Source organism: Gouania willdenowi, chromosome 5 (genome assembly GCF_900634775.1).
Source record: "Gouania willdenowi chromosome 5, fGouWil2.1, whole genome shotgun sequence".
NCBI classification, from domain to species: domain Eukaryota; kingdom Metazoa; phylum Chordata; class Actinopteri; order Blenniiformes; family Gobiesocidae; genus Gouania; species Gouania willdenowi.
The window spans coordinates 30,650,937-30,670,465 of NC_041048.1; the positions used below are offsets into that span (position 1 = coordinate 30,650,937).

The window sequence follows — 19,529 nt, forward strand, 5'->3', positions numbered from 1 at the left end:
GATTATACAATGACTTCTGTGCAGCAATAATCATGTTTACTTACTAAACCAGGCAGGGTTTACTGCGCTGTACAACGGTAGCTCAATGTTGAAGGAAATTATTTGATGGTAAAATATAAATTCTAGTCACCTTGTTCAGGAATTTTTAAACTGAATTACCATAATCATTTTATGTCAGGTTGATGCTATAAACAGCTTATGTTTGCATGCTCTACCTCCACTATACAAGATAATGAGTGAAAAATCAGCTTTACAATGATCTCCGCGTCATTAGTGAAGCTCTGCTTCATGCCCTGAGGAAGCTGTTCAGTTTGCCGAGGTCAGTGTGTGTGTAATAAGTCCATGTGTCCATGTGAAAGTCTGCATGTTTATGCCTCCGTCCATCCACTCTTTTCATTATATCCATGTCTTTTAAGGCTCTTATTAAATAGTCTTGGCAGGAGTCTGGGCGGCCATCCTGGACTATGTCGTCACCAGCGTGTTATCGTTGACCGGAATTAACTTAAAGTGGAATTAAGTTTTTACAAGAAAGAATCATTTTTTAATTCGGAATTAAAATCGGAATGAACCAGCCACCTAACTCGGATTTCAATTTAATTCAGAATTATTTTTTTAATTAGGAGTTAAGTGTTTACAAGGTCAGTTTAAAGAGGAATTAACTTTTATTCTGATTTTAAAGTAGAATTAAAGGTCCTATGTAAACATGGCCATTTTCAGTCAACATACATTGTTCACTGTCTGCTGTACAATAAGCCTAGGCTATTGTATAGTTTCTTTTTTAACAGGTTCGTATGCTACATCATAATTTCTATGATGCATTGTGACACACGGTGTTTAGTTTTACAACCTGATATAGTCAAAGATTATTTGAGCTCTTGAGGTCACAAATATCTTTTTAGGTTAGCGTGTTCTCCCTGATAATGTAAAAATGTGTATGCCAGGCTGATTACCTCCTGACCTCACTTGTCAGGTCACTCCTTATTCTGTTGTGATAAGCTTTCACAACAAAATGCTACAACAGATGTGATCAGGTGGTTGTGATCTGATCATATAAAACTCAATGGCTGTGTTCGAAACCGCATACTAACGTACTACACACTCAATGAGTATATACTATCTACTATATACTATTAGTATGATTAGGATGATGAACGTATACTTCCAGGTTTTCCAAGATGCATTTCAAACCTACAACAACAAAAACGGATGCATGCTGAGCCTAAATATCTCAGTTTTAAACGAGAGAGTGACCAAGTAGAATATCCACATGTGGTCATTTGATCCATAAAACTCATGGAAACATTTCATGCAGACATTTCAGAGATTTTCGGAGACCCGCCCACTGTGCTACTGAGAAGAGGCCTGTGTACAAAAGCGTTAAAAAACTAATGGAAGACAACAAAAGATGCTTTTGTTTTGAAACGGGGATGTGTGCCGGTCCCTGGAAGATTTTACTTTCCGCTCGCAATGCATCATGGGGTGGTTAAGTATGACTAGTGTGCCCACCATGCATACTTGTCCCGATATAGTATACATCGGGGTATTTCTCGCATAGCCTACTCAATCCTTGAATACTATCTAATTGGAATGCACTACATATTAATTTTGATGTCAAACTTAGTATGAGTAGTACTTTAGTTTTTGTTTCATTTCATTAGCCTATATTTATTCAGGAGAACCACATTGAGATTAATAATCTATTTTATAAGTGTGTCCTGGCAGCAGTACATACAAGTTTACAGTGTTGTATGGGAGTATGTTAGTATGGGATTTTGAACACAGCCAAAAAAGTTGATAGAAAGCTCTAACGTGATGTTTCCTACATAAAGAAATTGACTTTTCTCTGTTTACATGGAACTTTACATGCTTCATTGACTATTCCATGCATGCCACAAAACCATTTTTCCCCAAGGACATCCCCTTGTCCTACCACCAAACAGTCATTACACACACATCTGTACACATATGCATGTCATGAAGAGACAGTTTCACTCTACTCTTATTAGCCGTGCATGGATAAATGGTGGAGCCCTCAATGTCAGCACAATAGATCTTTGTACTGATGGATGGACAACATAGAAATTGTTATTTTTACTGGCTACAATTTTAACTTATAAGTTATAAATAGACCTCCTTACAAAAATGTAGCTTATTTGAGGGTCTGAGAATAACCTTTGTAAGTAAGTAATGTTTATTTATTAAGCACCTTTCACAGACAGAGGTCACAAAGTGCTTTACATATCCGCTCATTCACACTCACACACCAATGGGTGACGAGCTGCCATGCAAGGAGCTAGTCAACCACTGGGAGCAACTTGGCGTTCAGTGTCTTGCCCAAGGACACGTCGACCATTTTCGACAGAGATCGAACCCCCAACCTCTCGATCAGAGGAAAACACCTATACCTGAATAGGGAACATAAGCGTCACTGAAAGGTGATAGTGAAAAGAGTGTTTATTCAAATTCATTTTAACACATTATTAAATGAACATCAAACTAAAAGTAGTTTCAGACAGTGTATTATTCAAATTTCTTATAAATAACAAAATAAATTAAATGAAAAAAGAAAACAAAAACAAATTCAGAACTGCCTAAAATTTTAATACTAAAAAAATGCACAGACTTTGTGGACAATATAATGTTGGCGACAACAAGCTGTTTTTCTGTGGAGACAGGTTGGTATTTCAAAGATGCATTCCTCCCTTAGCTGAAAATATGAACAGCAGTGGCTTCAAAATGTCTGATTGACCAGAGTCAGGTGTGCGGAATTCTATTTGGGGTGAGGGCACCATGTGTTTATCTACACAAGTCCCACTCATTCCTGCTGACCACATGGCCCTGTTCCAACATTCATCCATCACCTGATCATGAACACACCCCATGAATTCTCTCCTTTTTGAGACCCAAAGAAGTTTTTTTTAAACAGAACCGTGTTGCGTTAGTGTGGGTGGCAGACACTAGTGATGTGAATTCGTGTCTGCTACATCAATATGATACATCCACTGTTATTGAGGATAGACTTAAGTTAGAACTGTGTTTTTCAACCTGGGGTCGTGATCCCATGTGGGGTCGCCCGGAATTAAAATGGGGTCGCCCAGAGCCGTATAGAGAGAGAGATGCGACAACTCTGTTCACTCCAATGGTTCGGATTTTTTTATAGCAATGGAGGCTCATGGAGCCTCACATTTGTTCCTAGAAGTGAGCAGTTTACTATTGTAGCCAGTGGAGCTAGAGCAGATTACACGGTTTGTGATGCACTTTTGAACAAACTAGTACATTTTTATTTTCATTTTTTGTATTTTCCTTTTTCTTACTATCATCATTTTTTTTCATTGTGAGATACACTGCTGTTGTTTTCATGTTCAAAACAAAAATTAAAAAAAAAATCTTTTTTACTGGTTTACTTCACACAGTTTTATCTCCCCACATATGCTACACATCTTTTTTTTAATCAAACAATAAGCTTTTCATTTGTGTTATTTGTGGAAAAAGTGCAAATGAAGTGAATATGATCGCCTGACAGATTTTTTTTTATTGTTATAATCCTGATTTTCATTTTTTTTTTAGATTGCTCCTGCTGACTTTGGCTAAACATTTTTCTTTTCTCCGGTTTGGTTGGGACGCCAAACATTTTCACTCCTTTTTCAGAACGAGTGGAGCATCCCCATACAGCACAGCAACTGCATGTTATTAATGTTTCTGACTTTGTTAGACATTTATTTAATGAATTTATCTTGGTACATAAGTGCATAGTTAAAAACGTAATGTCTATTTTTATATATGTATGAAAATAAATATGTTTTATTTAATGACCCCCCTTTTTCTTTTTTTTTTTTTTTAAAGAAAACGAAAGAAAATTCAAAGCAATACATCCTGTATACAATACATATTAACACATTTTAACTATGTCAAAAAAGCAGGTAAGCTAGATGTTTACGCTAATTATTAATACAAATTTATGTCAGGAAAAAAACTATTTATGGAACTACATAAACATATATTGTATATGCACATACATATGACGTGTACTGTATAAAAATTGTCAATCAATGTAGTTATTGATGACGAATTACCAAAAATCCCAGTTATGTCACGAGGAATCAATGGATTCGAATGGTCCGCAACTAACTTCTGGGAACAAATTCAGTCTTACATGAATCACGTGACGATCAAGCATTTTGGACTTCCGTTGTCACAACTCTCTCTCTATACGGCTCTGGGGTCACCTAAATTGTCTAGTAATTGATTTTTTTAAATTACCAATTCAAATATTTTTTCATATTATAAACACCATCACAAAGTTTATTTTTTGAAATTATTGATTAAAATTATATTTGTAATTATTCTTTTCCAAATTAAAACACCATCACACAATCTCAAACAACTGTATTCTATACTTTCACTTCCTCAAATATAAATATAGTTAAAAAAGAAAATACAATATGAAAATATCTGAGCTGGTACATTTAGTCCCTATAGTGACACTACAACACAAACATGATCAAAAAGTAATAAAAAAAAAATGTGTCTGCGGTTGCCAAAAATTTCTGATATTAAAAAGGGGTCATGACACTATAAAGGTTGGGAACCACTGAGTTAGAATGTGCAGTGATCAGGTACAAGTAATAGTGTATTTACACAGAATACATTGCAACATCACTGTCTGCAACACAAAGTTGAGAACAAATGCCAAAAGCATTGATTTATATTACATAATGACAGTGTTCTGCAACGGAATGCATAGGAGTGGGCTGGTCCAGGCCACAAAAAGGGAACCCTCTGCTGCTAAAGTTAGCTCCTAATGGTACATCAGCACCCATAATCAATGGTCCTTGTACGTCATAGCCCACAGCCCTCCGCTCTGTCCAGCTCCGTTCCCCAGAACCCTGTGCCCTTTGATTGAACCTGTCTTCGCTCACTTTTCAGATCAATTCTTTATTATAATGATTGAGTTTTTCATCTGTTTCAGAGTGTGTGACAGAGCTATTTGTTGGACACACACATTTAAAAGAAGGTATGTCACAATGTTAGCCATTCTGAGATGCCAGTACGTGAGGTTCGGATTCTTAGGGTCACGAGTCGATTCAAAATCGATTCTCATTTCAACCGATTCTCAAGTCAAAAACTGATACAATGCATAGTGTGTTGTAATCATGCAAAGGCAAAATTAAGACAAAAGGTAACATTTATTTATGCAAATAAAAATGCGCACGCACACACACACACACACACTCCTTGTGCTGTCTATGTAATACATCAGAGATGGGCAACTGGTCGCCCAGGGGGCCACATGCGGCCCTCGGCCTAATTTTATGCGGCCCCCAAAGTAAACCTACAAAATGACAGAAAAGTACACAAAACAAAAGCAAGAATATATTAAAAAATACAAAAAATTACTAAATTGCAGAAAAATACAGTGAAAGACTAGAAAAACACAGAAAATACTCCAAAAACACACAAAACTACTACAAAATTAACAAACTGACAACAGTAATACACAAAATTACTCAAACAATTTACAAAACTACAGAAAATGACAACAAAAGTACACAAAAAGACAACAAAAACACAAAAAAATGATTCCACAACCCCACAGCACTAACACACAAGCAAAACAGCAACTAAAATACATAAAAATTAATCAAAAAAATGCAAAATGAGAACAAATACACAATACGACTCCAAAAAACATAAATTTTACAGGAAAAATACACAAAAGGACAACAGAACTGCACAAAATGCAATAATAACAGGCAAGACAAGAACAAACATACACAGAATGATTATAAAAAACATTTTGTTCTTTCCTGTGGTAACGCTCAGATTGGTCATTATTCTAAATGCTGACATGAATGTTGATCATGTGGCCCTTTGATCAAACACATTTTTGTGGCCCCTGCTGTGATAGAAGTTGCCCACCTCTGTAATACATTGTTAGTTGGGGTCAATGTTTCCTCTTGGGATCGTGTCATAAACTGTAAAGGTCTGGGTGAGTTTGTGTGTTTTGACCTAAAATTGTTGCCGTAGTAGTCGGAAGTTGCCATCTTGAAAGCCCATGACCTACTTGTCTTTACGAACTAAGTTCTTGTATTTTTGGCTAGTGTCCTGTTTGATAACACTCATTAGACTGTGTTTGTGAAAGTTCAGCATAAACGGTGTGTTATATAAATCATAGCCGATCGCGGTAAATGTTAGCATGAGCATATACATGGGTTTTCCTATAGACGTTAGCATGAAGCTAGCTGACTTTTTGTATAGTGGTATTTTCTATTTATAAAAATACTAATATATATTATATATAGTATGTTCAGTTTACAGTGTTTCCTGAGTAAAGACTCTAAGCTGATCTTCTGAATCAGAGTATGTCTTGAGAAAAAAAAGAAGAAAAAAAAAATCAATTCAGAATTGTGGATGATTAGAATCGCGATTCTTATGTGAATCCATTTTTCCCTCTCCCCTAATGGTCGGTAGGGGCCTTGAGCTCTAACCAGCAGCTCTAACCTCTTCTCACTCATTGTGGTGTTCGTGCTGCCATAACCCAGCGCCCCGCTGTCACACTACCCCCTTATGATGCACGATTGATTGCTTCCTGTTGGTGTTATGCAAGAGTATGTTTGCTTTATTTAAGCCAGTGTGTGGGACACAGCTGGGCCTGCCTGTATCACCCCTGTGGGCCAAAATCAATGAGGCTTTTGATGTCTCTTCAACTGAGTTTGTGTGTTCCGTTTGTTCTGCTTTCTCATGTTGGTATGCATCTATGAGCACGAGAAGCACACAGGGAGTGAAGCGTGCTGGGAACAGCTTTAGTGTACAGATTGTGCTTAGTAAGGTAAGAACTGGCAGCCAGACGGACATGTAGCTGTGAGATGCTTTGTGTGAGGGCGTAGGAGGAAGATACATGGAGGAGAAGAATGCCAGGCTGGGACAAGCTGATGGGCAGCAACACTTCAGCTGTGTGAATGTCACCCTGTCTGTTATCGCTCACACACAAAAGGCCCAGGCTCTGAAAAAATGAGGCTTTATCGAACGCTTGCTGTCCAGTTTTCCTTCAAAGCAGCTCTGACTTATAAACGCTATTTATACATCACATTATATCTGCAGTTATGGAGCAGGCTAAAAACTTTAGGGGTTCACAGTCTAAGGTATCAACAAGTTACACCTTACCCAGTCAAATTAAATAAAACAAGTTCCTCAAAAAATGTGTCACTATAGCTAAATTTACCATATCTGTCTTGAATAGAATAAGATATTTCTAAAAATACTACAATAGATATTATTGTTGGTTAATTTTTCTAAAGTTACTGATGTAGAAATAGTGACAAATCAACAATGAGGGCAGTTCTATCTAAAATTCTATCACACAGAAAGGCTCAGTCAGATAACAGGATACTACTCCAAAGCTAATCCAATACGCACAGTAAAGTAATGATAAGGAATGACCCTTTCTGTAGTGATTTTGAAACATTTATCAGACACGATACATTTACTCTGATTATAATACTCATATAGGGCCTATTATTGCAGACAATATGTAACCCTAGCCCTATAACGCTAACCATAATCTGTAGCAAAGTATTGCAAAGATGCATCTTTCGATGTACACGGAGAAGTCACAGCTATGCATAGCAAACAAAATAAGAGCATAGTGACAATCTTAAGTAAACACAAATTAATATTAACAGGCATTTTAGAGACTCAAGTTTTTGAATTTCTTCTAGCTAACCTCCACTTCACAGAAAGCAACACAGGCCATAATTCAAAACATAAAAAGCCCATTGCTTTTACATAACTAAAGGGAATTTAATTCTAACTATTGTTGTTCCTCATTCAACTTAGAAAGTGCAACTTCCAAGTGATGCTGACACTGGCCAAATCAACCAATCAAACAGGTTTTATTTTCAAAGCGCTTTACAACAACCAAAGTGCTGTACACAATAAAAAAAACAATTTAAACACAGCATAATATACAATTAAAAACAGACCATTATCACATTTAAAACAAGTGCCACAGAACTATGTGTCAAACGCCCTTCTAAACGGGTGAATCTTTAGTTTTTCTTTGAACAGGGGCAGGTCTTTGATGGCACGTAACACAAGCAGCAACGAGTTCCAGAGTTTAGCACCTGCCACAGCAAAAGCACGATCACCCCACTGTGATTAGGATGAATCCAAAAGTCTACAAACAGCTGAATGTGTGAGCCATGTTGAAATACACATCTTAATTTAACAAGGATTTCTAAGGAGGCCAACACAACATCAAGTGCTACAGTGAGAAAATGGACAAAAACGTGCATTTACATGCACTTGAGAATAACCAATAAATGGGTTGGTCGGACAATAACTGGATTTTTAAATGCATTTTAATAGGTTTGTTTGGCTGGAATTGGAAATTTTGTAGTTTTTATTAATACATGTAGATAATGCTATTGACAAACAAGCTAAATGGCTGCAACATGAAGCATCAACAAAAGGAGTCAATCACAGACAAAAGGTGTGTGTTTACATTTATCGCTACTCTGCCTCGTCTCTGTACCTACAGTGTGTGTTTCATTAACAGCAAACAGAGCAACATGCTGTGGAGGCTGCCAGAGGAGCAGACATGACACTTTGTGCCTACAGCTCCATACACGTTTATACCTTGTTTGCATGTTGTATATGTTAATATTGAAGAATAAAGCACACATTTTGAAACCATTGTTATGATGTTTGTGTCCAACAATACACACATAGTTAGGTAGGTCAGTATTTTTCCTGAATTGTATTTTAAGATGCTCAAAATAAAACATTGTTTACTGTGTCTGGAAGAGAAACCAGGGCTTTTTAATGCTCCTCTGAAACCACACATAGCCACAACTTTCTAGCGGCATGGCGACCACTTGCATAGAGATGGGTTCCCTCGGTGCAGAAGTACAGCTGGCTAACCTCTGCATCACGTCGACGCTGTGTCCAAGGCGTAGGTCTTAACGCTGAAGCATATATCAGGCTTAATTCTGCTGAATATCTGATTTAGGGGGTGTGGCCAGCCGGACAGAACTGTTGTTCACACCCTGGCCGCACCCAGAAAAAACTCATAAGGACACATCAAAGCGATCAGCAGATGCCTCTGAGGAAGACCAACAGTAGGCAGTCTAAACATGTCACCTCATCAAAGTACATTTCAAAGAACATTTCCTGAAAAAAAGATATCTGAATAAATGAAACTTTAACATAGCTGAACATATATCTTGCTCTGCTGGTCATTACACACTGTTTCATAAAGGATAGTCGCCACCCAAAGAAGAGTCAGATGGAGTTTTTTTATGAGTTCAGTTTTAGTCTCCTGATATTGATAGCTGTGTGCATGTAAACTCACTGAGTGTGTGTGTGAACAACAATGATAAGTGATGAAACAGACATACTGTACATGAGGTGTGAAGTGATGACAGGGGTTGGGGTCTGTTGGGGATGATGATGGGTCCACACAGAGCCACTCACTTGGCCAGTTTCATCTCTATCTGCTGGCGGATTTCTTGGCGTTCTTGGTCGCTGCGCACAGGGAAGATGTTGCGGTCCTCCAGCTCCTGTTTGCTGGGTCTGTTCCGAAGCTTCACAGCGAGCAGCTCCTTCCTCATCCTGCGTGGGAGGGTCCCTGTTGTTGATGAATCAAAAGTTAAGGTCAGTCACAACATGGTGCATGTGGAGCTGCTGAACATGATTTTCCTGTTAAACCTTCTGAACTGTTGCTAATCGGCTCCCAGTCTTTTGTTCAGAGCTGAGCTGGTACTGAGAAGTATGCAAGGATACTTTAGCAACTAAATACCTACAAACCTGCAGCAAGTGGTTAAATATGTGGTTAATGATCTTTCTCATATAAGGGTTTTTTCAGTTACTTTAAAGTGGCTGTAACCACAAAAAGAGAATTTTGGCCTTGAAAATAATTTCTCGTTTGTAATGATGCTTCTTAGCTTTGGTTATTTCACTATTAACAAGAGCACATGTATCTGCACCATTGATCCTGATCATGGTATCATTATCATTCACATTTCAAAGGCTTGTAAGAAATGTCTGTCCCAATTAATGACAATACAGTATATATGGGCACCCCTATTTGTAAAAATAAAATCACAATGAAAGGTGCATTCTGGGTCTAATCTGAGTCAATTTTTATTAACATTACTCAATTATTGAGTATAAAGACTACTTTTGTAACCTATCCGAATGCCCTGGGAGAACATGCATGCTCTACTTTGCTAACCACTACACCCCTTTGCTTTGAATCAGACTTTAATGTGTTTTTTCACTCTTTAGTGAATTTTCTCCAAATGCTCACATTTGTCACATGTTTAGACACCACAGTTAAGTCTTTCAGGATTTCCCTCTGCAGAGTCACATGTGTTTAACAGCAGGGGGACTAATGACCCACATGAAGGGCTAAGAATTAGGGCATCAGAGCAGATGTTAACAGACAGCTAAAACCCTGCACAGTCCCTCGTGGATGACATTTAAAAAAAAAAAGTCCATATTATATTATTTGAATATTCTCTGACCAGGTGCCATCTCTTTATCAGCAGGCAGATGATTGGTTGCCAGGACACCTACCAGAGATCACTGATTCATTCCAGCTGTCTGGGTCACTCAGGTACTCGTCTAAGCGCCAGTTCTCCTTGTTCTCGTCCGACTCCTTCTTGCTCTGTGACTCTCCAGGTGTTTCCCTCTCCGTGCTGACCGTGCGAGACAGACGGGCGTCCAGCCGGCGTTTAGGGGATGAACGTGCCTCTTTGTTCTGGAAACTGAGACCCAAGATGAATCCAGTTAGCTCGAAGTTAAGTGACAGATGGAGCCAGACACTGTTGTGACAAGTGAATATATAGAAATGCAGACACTATTAGTTATTTTCTGAGCTAAAAACAGAATACCGCCAGAGAGCTGTGTCCGAATAGTCTCTCCCATTTCCTTTTCTACCCACTGTTCCCTGGAAGTGTTCGAGTGGTGGCCACGAAAAAGAGCGTTCAAATTCTCTTTAAGCTAAGTAAAGGAGGCTCAATACTTCCTTTATAATCTCCTTTAGCCTAGGAAACACTGATACATCCTTTACCAAAGGAGACAAGATAATGCTGAGCCACAATTCCTTGCGGTTACAACATTTAAAGGGACACACACAGCCGAGCGCTTAAAGTGACTGACAAGAGACTGAGATCATGTAAGTTACTAATGCGATAATATGCCTTGAACAACTTTAAATAATCTAAAACCCATATATTATTATACGTATACATATCAGATTATTATTGACATCAAACAAAGCACTCTTTCATTCAAGAAAAAGGGATCAGAGACATTTTCAACCACATTATGTTTGATTCAACATATTTCATTCACCTAGGAATGCTTTGTGCGGTTGTACATTTGCACGCCTACAACGTTATGTACGGCTATATCTTGCATAAATGTAACAGTTTCATAAAATCATACTTATTTTGGATACATTTTTATTTGTGTGTGGAAGGTGAGTGAGCAACCATTCTCAATGTGACATTCTTTGAGTTTCACTTTTGTTCCTGGTAGTCTATTTTCCTTTGATTTACATTTAAAATTTACATTTTGTGAAAGTGTTATAAATGAGCTTTTAATAGTCCATTTTCTGAAATTTGTAGTTTTTTCACCACAGCAAACGTCACTAATCTTCGCTGCCATCGGATTATTACGTCACCTCGTGGAAGTGCGTTTGATTGTCAAAACAAAATGATGGCCTTTCCCTAACTCCTTTAGGAAATCTCCTAACACCTTTTCTTAACTCCGTAATGTCATCCATGGGGGTTAGGAAAGGTGGATAGGAAAGGGGATAGGACAGACTATTCGGACGCAGCCTTTGTGTTTACCTCAGAGGACTATAATCTTCATGGTTTTAAGCATCATAATTTGTTCGGACTACTTGAAAACAAATGTGTGTTTCTGCTGGTGTAAGACAATGGAACCCAACAGTAGGGTTTAAAGAGCTGTACCAATGTTTTTTCAGATCAGAACATTTTAGAAAGAGAGAGAATATACACTTAAAACCTAACAAGGTTGTTATTTTAAATAGTTTTGAGTTTGTAAATAACACATGAAAGAAATTTTTCTTCTTTTTTTCATTTCACATTGTTGGTATCAGGAAGTAGATGGTGTAGGTAAGTGATAGACCATCTACGATTGTTTATGTTTAAGTAATGGGCAGATAAGTATGTGAAAGCATACTTCTCTCTTGATACATTATATATATAATGCATTGGATTTTATATAGCACTTTATCATAAACACTCAAAGAGCTTTACAGAATTAAGGCATTATTCTTTCACTCCAAACATGGTGGTGGTAAGCTACTGACGGAAGCGAGGCTGCCTTAGCGCGCCATCGGCCCCTCTGACCACCACATGCACTCACTCACACACTACATTCATACTAGGCAATGTGGGTGAAGTGCCCTGCCCAAGAACACAATGACAGATACCACTGGAGCGACTGTCTCCCACTGTGGCACCTGGAATTCTCAGTGGTCTCCCATCCAGCTTTATCTCATTAATCACAGAAAATGAACGCACAAAAAAAAAATAATGCAGTTAACTGCTTTTTTTTTTGCACTCCAAACAGTGTGGAACCTCTCTCATTTCAGTTCCCAGTATATCCATAATACTGATGCACAGAGTACAATACAAGCCGAGGAAAAATTGTTGCTGTGCTTTGTGGGCTTTAATTTTAGTTTCATTGATTCAGTCATATTCCAAAATCCATTTTAATTGGAAATTAATTGCTTCTCGTGTTAAATATTACTAGGTGATTCATTTCAATTAATTAGTCTGTAATTAATTAGATTTTTTTTTTTTAATCGAGTCTGACCATAATTATATATATATATTGTACATATACACTGTATGTACATCTCTCATCATATAGTTTTTCCACCTAGTTAATCAACTTAATACTGTAGCTCTAAATACACAAATGTTTCTTAAAAAAACAATTTTATCAATTACTGTATATTCAACTTTCTGATTCTCCAATTTTGATAAATTTCAGAAATAAAATAAATAAAAATGCTGCCAGTAAACATATTATCGGAAAAACATGTTATTTCTCACAGCCAATCAGACAAGGTCAAAGTTATACTGTCTGTACCAGGAGAAAAAAAAAATACTACTGAAATATAAATGTAATAGCAATTTAATATTTGGGCAAGAATCAACTTCCATTTTTCTCCTCAAAAGGATGTTTAAAAATCATTGTGAGTGGTTATAGATGTACTTTTGACTTACAAAGTCAAAAGTTTGTAAATCCAAGATATCCTTAACAACTTCCTACAATCTTTTTACAATTACTTCAACAACTGTGCTGTAAAGCCTAATGGGACATTGTCTTGATTTTATTCCTATGTGCAATATGTTAATCCAACTCAGGTTATATTTATTTATCTATTTTTTGTAGAGTATACTTCTGTTCTTTCCTTATTTTACACCTCTACTTATGCTGTCTTTGCTGATTTGTTGCTGTTTGTAATTTTTTTTCAATCTGACTCTGGGACATGCACAAGAATTGTTACTTGTACATATGGCAATAAACTCTATTCTACTCTAAAATGTCATCAAGTAAATTAAGAATATGAATGAATAATTGAATGAAATTCTAATTTATTTTTCCTGTTAATGTGTAAAGGATCAAAAGTAAAACAAAAATACCAGTACAGCTTTAAATAGCTGCACTGACCTGTCCTGCCTGTGTTTGGTGGCCAGTGTGCGGTGCAGCTCCTCGATGATGCAGCTGGGGGGCAGCTGTGGGTGTAGCACCCCGAGGTGGGGGGACCCTGAGGGGGTGGAGATCCTGCCTCTCAGAAGGGAGCCATGAGGGTCTTTGGGAAGCGTGAAGTTCCTGGGTAGGGTGGCAGGAGACTTCTTCACCCGTACAGGTGGAGCCCCTACATGTGAGAGACAAGCGTTAACAAGAGGAGGGTGACCCCCAGGAGGTGACCCCCACACAGAACCAACCATCTAGGCTGCCCAGTCTGGTGAGCAGTCTGACAGGCATGTTGGGGGGAGGAGGAGTGCTTGCTCGTCGCTGAGGCTTGGCCACAACTGCCTCCTGGTTCCCCTCCACAGGCTCCGCCCTCTCCATGGCCTGCTCCTCCATGCAGTCGCCCTGAGACATAATGCTTTCATCTCCTCCATCTTCACTCAGACAGGGATCTCCTGTTGTTCTTAAATCTTCTGTAAGGTCTTGGACTGGAATGAAAGGCAATTATTTCAGTCTATGTCTCCATCTAGTGGACAATCTGACGCATCCAAATACCTAAAGCTATAGGAAGAAAGTCTGTATATACACTTCTATCATTTTATAGAATAGTTATTAAGAAAAACAAATCCTCATTGAAAAATATTAGGACATTATCTGGTTTAAATCAAATGTTTTTCACTGTGATGCATTTTTTTTAGATGCACAGTTTTACAAAAAACTACTTGACAGTTAAAGATAAAGATATTTTGATAAGATATCAGAGGGTGAAAAAAACAACAAAGACTTATCGGAGCATTTATGTCAGAGATTTTTAGATGCAGTCCGATAAAATACAATATTCGTTTTCTCGCTGATATTGGACTAATATCCGATATCAATATGCTCTATTGGTTTGCACTGTGAATGAGACTGTACAGTTGACAAGTGTCTTCCTAAATGAGGATCTATAGGTTTACATGGTCTTTACCTGTTGAGTTTTCTAAATCACTGCCCAGCTCTTCACTGTTGGTGGCCAGAGGAGCTACAGGGTCCTCATTCCTGTCCTCACCATCAGAGTTAGCTGGAGTGTCCAGATCTTCAGTGTTACCTCCACAAGCGACGTCTGATTCTGCACAGAGAGGAAGCCATACATGATACGTCCGCTTTTACCCAGACATGTCTGCTTTTCACGTCCTGTCCAGGCAGATTTTACAAATGCAAGGAAATGTCCAGATTTCCCAGGGACCCTGAACGTATCATGGAGAACACGCTACTTTAAATGACTGTAACTCTGCTAATATTTACTCTATTCCAGAGTATTCACTAGCTTCTGAAAGCTCAGCAGTTTTATTATTGTAATTTTAATCACACGTGACAGAATCACTAATGATGCTGCTTTGTTTTAACAAAATTGTCAGACACAAAGCGGACAGATTATCTATATATTATATACAGTACATAATAATGGTGAATATCTAGGGTCCCCTCTGATTCCAGATTATATTTTTAACCCTCCTATTATCCTTGGGGTCAATTATTATTATAATTTGGAAAATATTCTCGTGAGAACTTTCCAACACCATGGGCATGAATATGTGGGTGTGTAGGTACAGCTCAAGAACTAGAATATCATGATAAAGTTTAATATTTTTGGGCACTCATTTCAGAAAGTCAAACCCATATATGACACAGGCTCATGACGCATAGAGTGAAATATTTAGAGCCTTTATTTCTTGAAATGTTGATGATTAATGCTTACAGATAATGAAAACCCAAAATTCAGTATCTTGGAAAATTAGAATATTACATAAGATCAATAAAAATAGGATATTTTAAACAATGTAAGGCTTGTGAAAAGTATGTTAATTTCTATGCACTCAATACTTGGTTGGGCCTCATTTTGCATGAATAACAGCATCAATGCAGAGTGGCATGGAGGCGATCAACATGTGGCAACTGCTCAGGTGTAATGGAAGCCCAGTTTGCTTTGATAGCAGCCTTCAGGTCTTTTTGCATTGTTGGGTCAAGTGTCTTTCACCTTCATCTTGACAATACCCCGTAGATTCTCTGTGGGGTTCAGGTAAAGCTAGTTTGCTGACCAATCAAGCACAGTAACACCATAGTCATTGAACCAGCTTTTAGTACCTTTGGCAGTGCGTGCAGGTGCCAAGTCCTGTTGGAAAATGAAATCAGCATCTCCATAAAGCTTGTCAGCAGGAGGAAGAATGAAGCGCTTTAAAATGTCCTGGTACATGGCTGCATTGACTGTGGACTTCAGAAAACACAGTGGACTAACGCCAGCATATGACATGGCAGCCCAAGACTGTGGAAACTTCACACTGGACTTCAAGCAACATGGATTCTGAGCCTCTCCACTCTTCCTCCAGACTCTGGGACCTTGATTTCCAAATGATATGCACAATTTACCTTCATCTGAAAAAAGGACTTTGGACCACTCAGCAACAGTCCAGTTCTTTTTCTCCACAGCCCAGGTAAGACGCTTCTAAAGTTGTCTCTCGTGGAGTGGTTTGACACGAAGAATGCAACCTTTGTATCTCACGTCTAGGATTCGTCTGTGTGTAGTGACTCTTGATGCGCTGACTCTAGCCCCAGTTCACTCCTTGTAAAGCTCCCACAAATTCTTGAATGCATTTTGCTTGACAAGGCTGTGGTCATCCCTTTTGCTGGTGCACCTTTTCCTACCACACTTTTTCCTTCCACTCAACTTTCTATGAATATTCTTGGACACAGCACTCTGTGAACAACCAGGTTCTTTAGCAATGACCTTCTGTGGCTTACCCTCCTTGTGGAGGGTCTCAATGACTGTCTTCTGGACATCTGTCAAGTCAGTAGTCTTCCCCATGATTGTGTAGCCTACTGAACCAGACTGAGAGACCATTTAAAGGCTCAGGAAACCTTTGCAGGTGTTTTGAGTTAATTAGCTGATTAGGGTGTGACACCGTACTTTCTAAAACTGAACTCTTTCACAATATTCTAATTTTCTGAGACACCAAATTTTGGGTTTTCATTATCTGTAAGCCATAATCATCAAAGTTTCAAGAAATAAAGGCTTGAAATATGTCACTCTATGTGTCATGAGACAATATCATATGGGTTTGACTTTCTGAAATCAGTGACCATAAATATTAAACTTTTACATGATATTCTAATTTTTTTAGATGTACGTGTATGTGTGATCTACTACTCAATCTGCCTAAGTAGAACTGATATTTTATGTTACGTTCACAAATCGGTGAATTTTCAAACATGAAAACCCCCTGACACACAAAAAACAAAAACAAAAACAAAACAACTGAGCATAAAAACTCTTTAACTCTGGCACTGCCGCACCCAAGAAAAGATTTGGTTCAAAGATTTTCAAACCAAGGCAAATCTATTTGTATAGTGCATTTCATACACAATGCAACTCAATGTGCTTTACATGATCAAAAAGTACAACAGAAAACTTTCAACAATTTAAAATCAATAAGAACATTTAAAATCATCAGCAAAATCAATTAAAATCATCAACAAACACATTACATCAACAACATGACCAAAAATCTCTCTCTCAATCATATGCAGTAGAGAAAAAAAGTGCCTTTGACTTTGATTTAAAAATGTTCAGATGCGATGCTGACTTCAGCTCTGCTGGCAGTTTGTTCCACTTCTTTGCAGCATAACAACTAAAAGCAGCATCACCATGTTTACTGTGAACTCTGGGCTCCACTATCTGACCTGTGTCCATAGATCTGAGAGACCTGCTGGGTTCATACCTGACTAACATCTCACTAATGTATTCTGGACCAAACCCAATGACAGATGTATACACCAGCAGCAGAACTTTAAAGTCTATTCTGAGACTGACTGGGAGCCAGTGTAAAGACTTTAAAACTGGAGTAATGTGCTCTGACCTCTTTGTTCTGGTTAAGACCCGAGCTGCAGCGTTCTGAACCAGCTGTAGCTGTTTGATGCTCTTTTGAGGATTCCTGTCAGAAGACCATTACAATAGTCCAGTCTGCTGGAGATAAAAGCATGGACCAGTTTCTCCTGATCTTTCTGAGTCATTAAATCTTTCACTCTGGAGATGTTCTTTAGGTGGTAGAAGGCTGTTTTTGTGATAGATTTGATCTGGTCTTTAGCTTTTAAAGCTTGAGACTCAAGATACTCGCTGGTTGAAGAGTTCGTCTTCAAGATATAACTCTGAAACTGAAAGTTTGACCTGATGTTTGCACCGTAGGAAATGCCATATCATCACCACAACCAATGAGGTTCATACTCTTGTGGTCATTAATATTGTCAGTAAATTTGAGAAGATTTGGATGAAAACTATTTAAGATATATTAATTGTAATTTCAAGTTTGGCCTAATGGTGGAGTGAGAGAACAGGTCAAGGTTTTATTATCAAGTGGTTATTTATGTGTTCAACAAATAAACAGTGCCTGACACAAAAACGTGGTCAACAATTTTTGGAAAATAATTCACTGGAAGCAATTATCCCTGGAGTCAGATTGAGCCCAAGGGTAAAATATGTTAGTAATATTTGAGGATAATAGGAAGGTTAGATTGCAAAAAACACAATCTGCATTAATGGTGCAGCTTGGTCATTGTAGATGGTATTTCTTCAATCTAACCCTCCTATTATTCTTATATTCATCCTATTATTATTATTATAAAAAGATAAATTACTTTTATACACCTTATGGAAAATAACTTATCTACTATATTTATATTTTGCTGTTACAAGATAATTTTTGAGCATGCTGAAGTCTGCCCAAGTCTCCTCTTTTTTAGAAATCAAAACAGGGTCACATTTATATAAGAGCTTTTGCAGCAGCTGGGTATGTGTGTGTATGTGTAAATGCATGTGTGTTTTTGCTCTTGCACCTCTCTCCGACTCCTCAGGGCTCCTCTTCACAAGGTCATCCTTCTTCTGCCGTGCAGCTGCTTTCTTCTCCACTGCTAAACAACACACATAAAACGTGTCTACATGCTGCAGAGGAAACCAAGGAAGTCACCTATTCCTCACTGCTAAACTCACCAACTGGTGGTTTGAGCTTATCATTTTTCTTTTTCCTCCACTTCCACGGCTTGAAGATGCGTCCCAGGCTGGCCAGCTTACTGTTGCGGCGTATGGGAGGTGTGCGGACCCCTGAGACCAGGTAGCCAGAGTGCAGTGCCCTGTGCTGGTCCATCACATCTGCAAAACAGGACACATCTGCTTTAAAAAGAGCCACTCACTCAGCCATGACATCATTCAGAGATCCCACTTGCTTACAAGCAAATGAATGTCTAAAGTCACTCAGAAGACGATTGGCTGCTGAGTGCGACGGATACTCTGCCGTCATGTGAGAGCAGCAAATGTAGGTCACTGCCTGTAAACAACTTATTGAATCTAGTCTTGTTTCTCAGGGAAACACAGAGAAAGCCATTGTTTTCATGAGATTGACGTCTCTGATTCCTGAAAACCCAACGACAACAAGGAGACACCCACACAGGCACATTCAGAGAGAAAATACAGTCAGCAGGGGCTGCATCTCAGCCTGCACGTCCCACATCAGCTTTACGGGTACAACGTGTACTCCTGGGGCTGTGCTGATTGTGTTAAAGTACACAAGAGTCTGAAAAGGCTCAGGATAAATCTGTAGATCTTTCTCAGGAATCATCAGTATTAAACCACTGATTAGCAGAGGTGTAACGTGTACATATATATTCTACTCAAGTAGAACTACTGTTACTTGATTGAAATTGTATTCAACTACAAGTACGTCATACATAAAATACTCAAGTACAAGTAAAAAGTAGCTCAA

At 38.3% G+C, this 19,529-nt stretch overlaps 2 protein-coding genes across 7 annotated transcripts in view; both read right to left on the reverse strand.

The window, feature by feature from the left end:
• LOC114462870 (formin-like protein 20) overlaps positions 1–19,529 on the reverse strand; it is a 474,381-nt gene that overhangs the window by 270,038 nt on the left and 184,814 nt on the right. The window lies entirely within an intron of this gene.
• Positions 1–19,529, reverse strand: part of phactr3b (phosphatase and actin regulator 3b) — an 82,895-nt gene that overhangs the window by 25,813 nt on the left and 37,553 nt on the right. For 2 of the 5 annotated variants that reach the window (XM_028445945.1, XM_028445949.1), the window contains exons 2-8: positions 18,761–18,919; positions 18,607–18,681; positions 14,708–14,848; positions 13,995–14,228; positions 13,717–13,924; positions 10,579–10,769; positions 9,475–9,628 (exon numbers count right to left, since the gene is read on the reverse strand). In XM_028445945.1, coding sequence (XP_028301746.1) covers positions 9,475–9,628; positions 10,579–10,769; positions 13,717–13,924; positions 13,995–14,228; positions 14,708–14,848; positions 18,607–18,681; positions 18,761–18,919 — 1,162 coding nt within the window. Of the gene's footprint in view, positions 1–9,474; positions 9,629–10,578; positions 10,770–13,716; positions 13,925–13,994; positions 14,229–14,707; positions 14,849–18,606; positions 18,682–18,760; positions 18,920–18,997; positions 19,088–19,529 lie in introns of those variants that run through there. The other 3 variants (XM_028445948.1, XM_028445946.1, XM_028445947.1) reach the window with 3 other exon arrangements.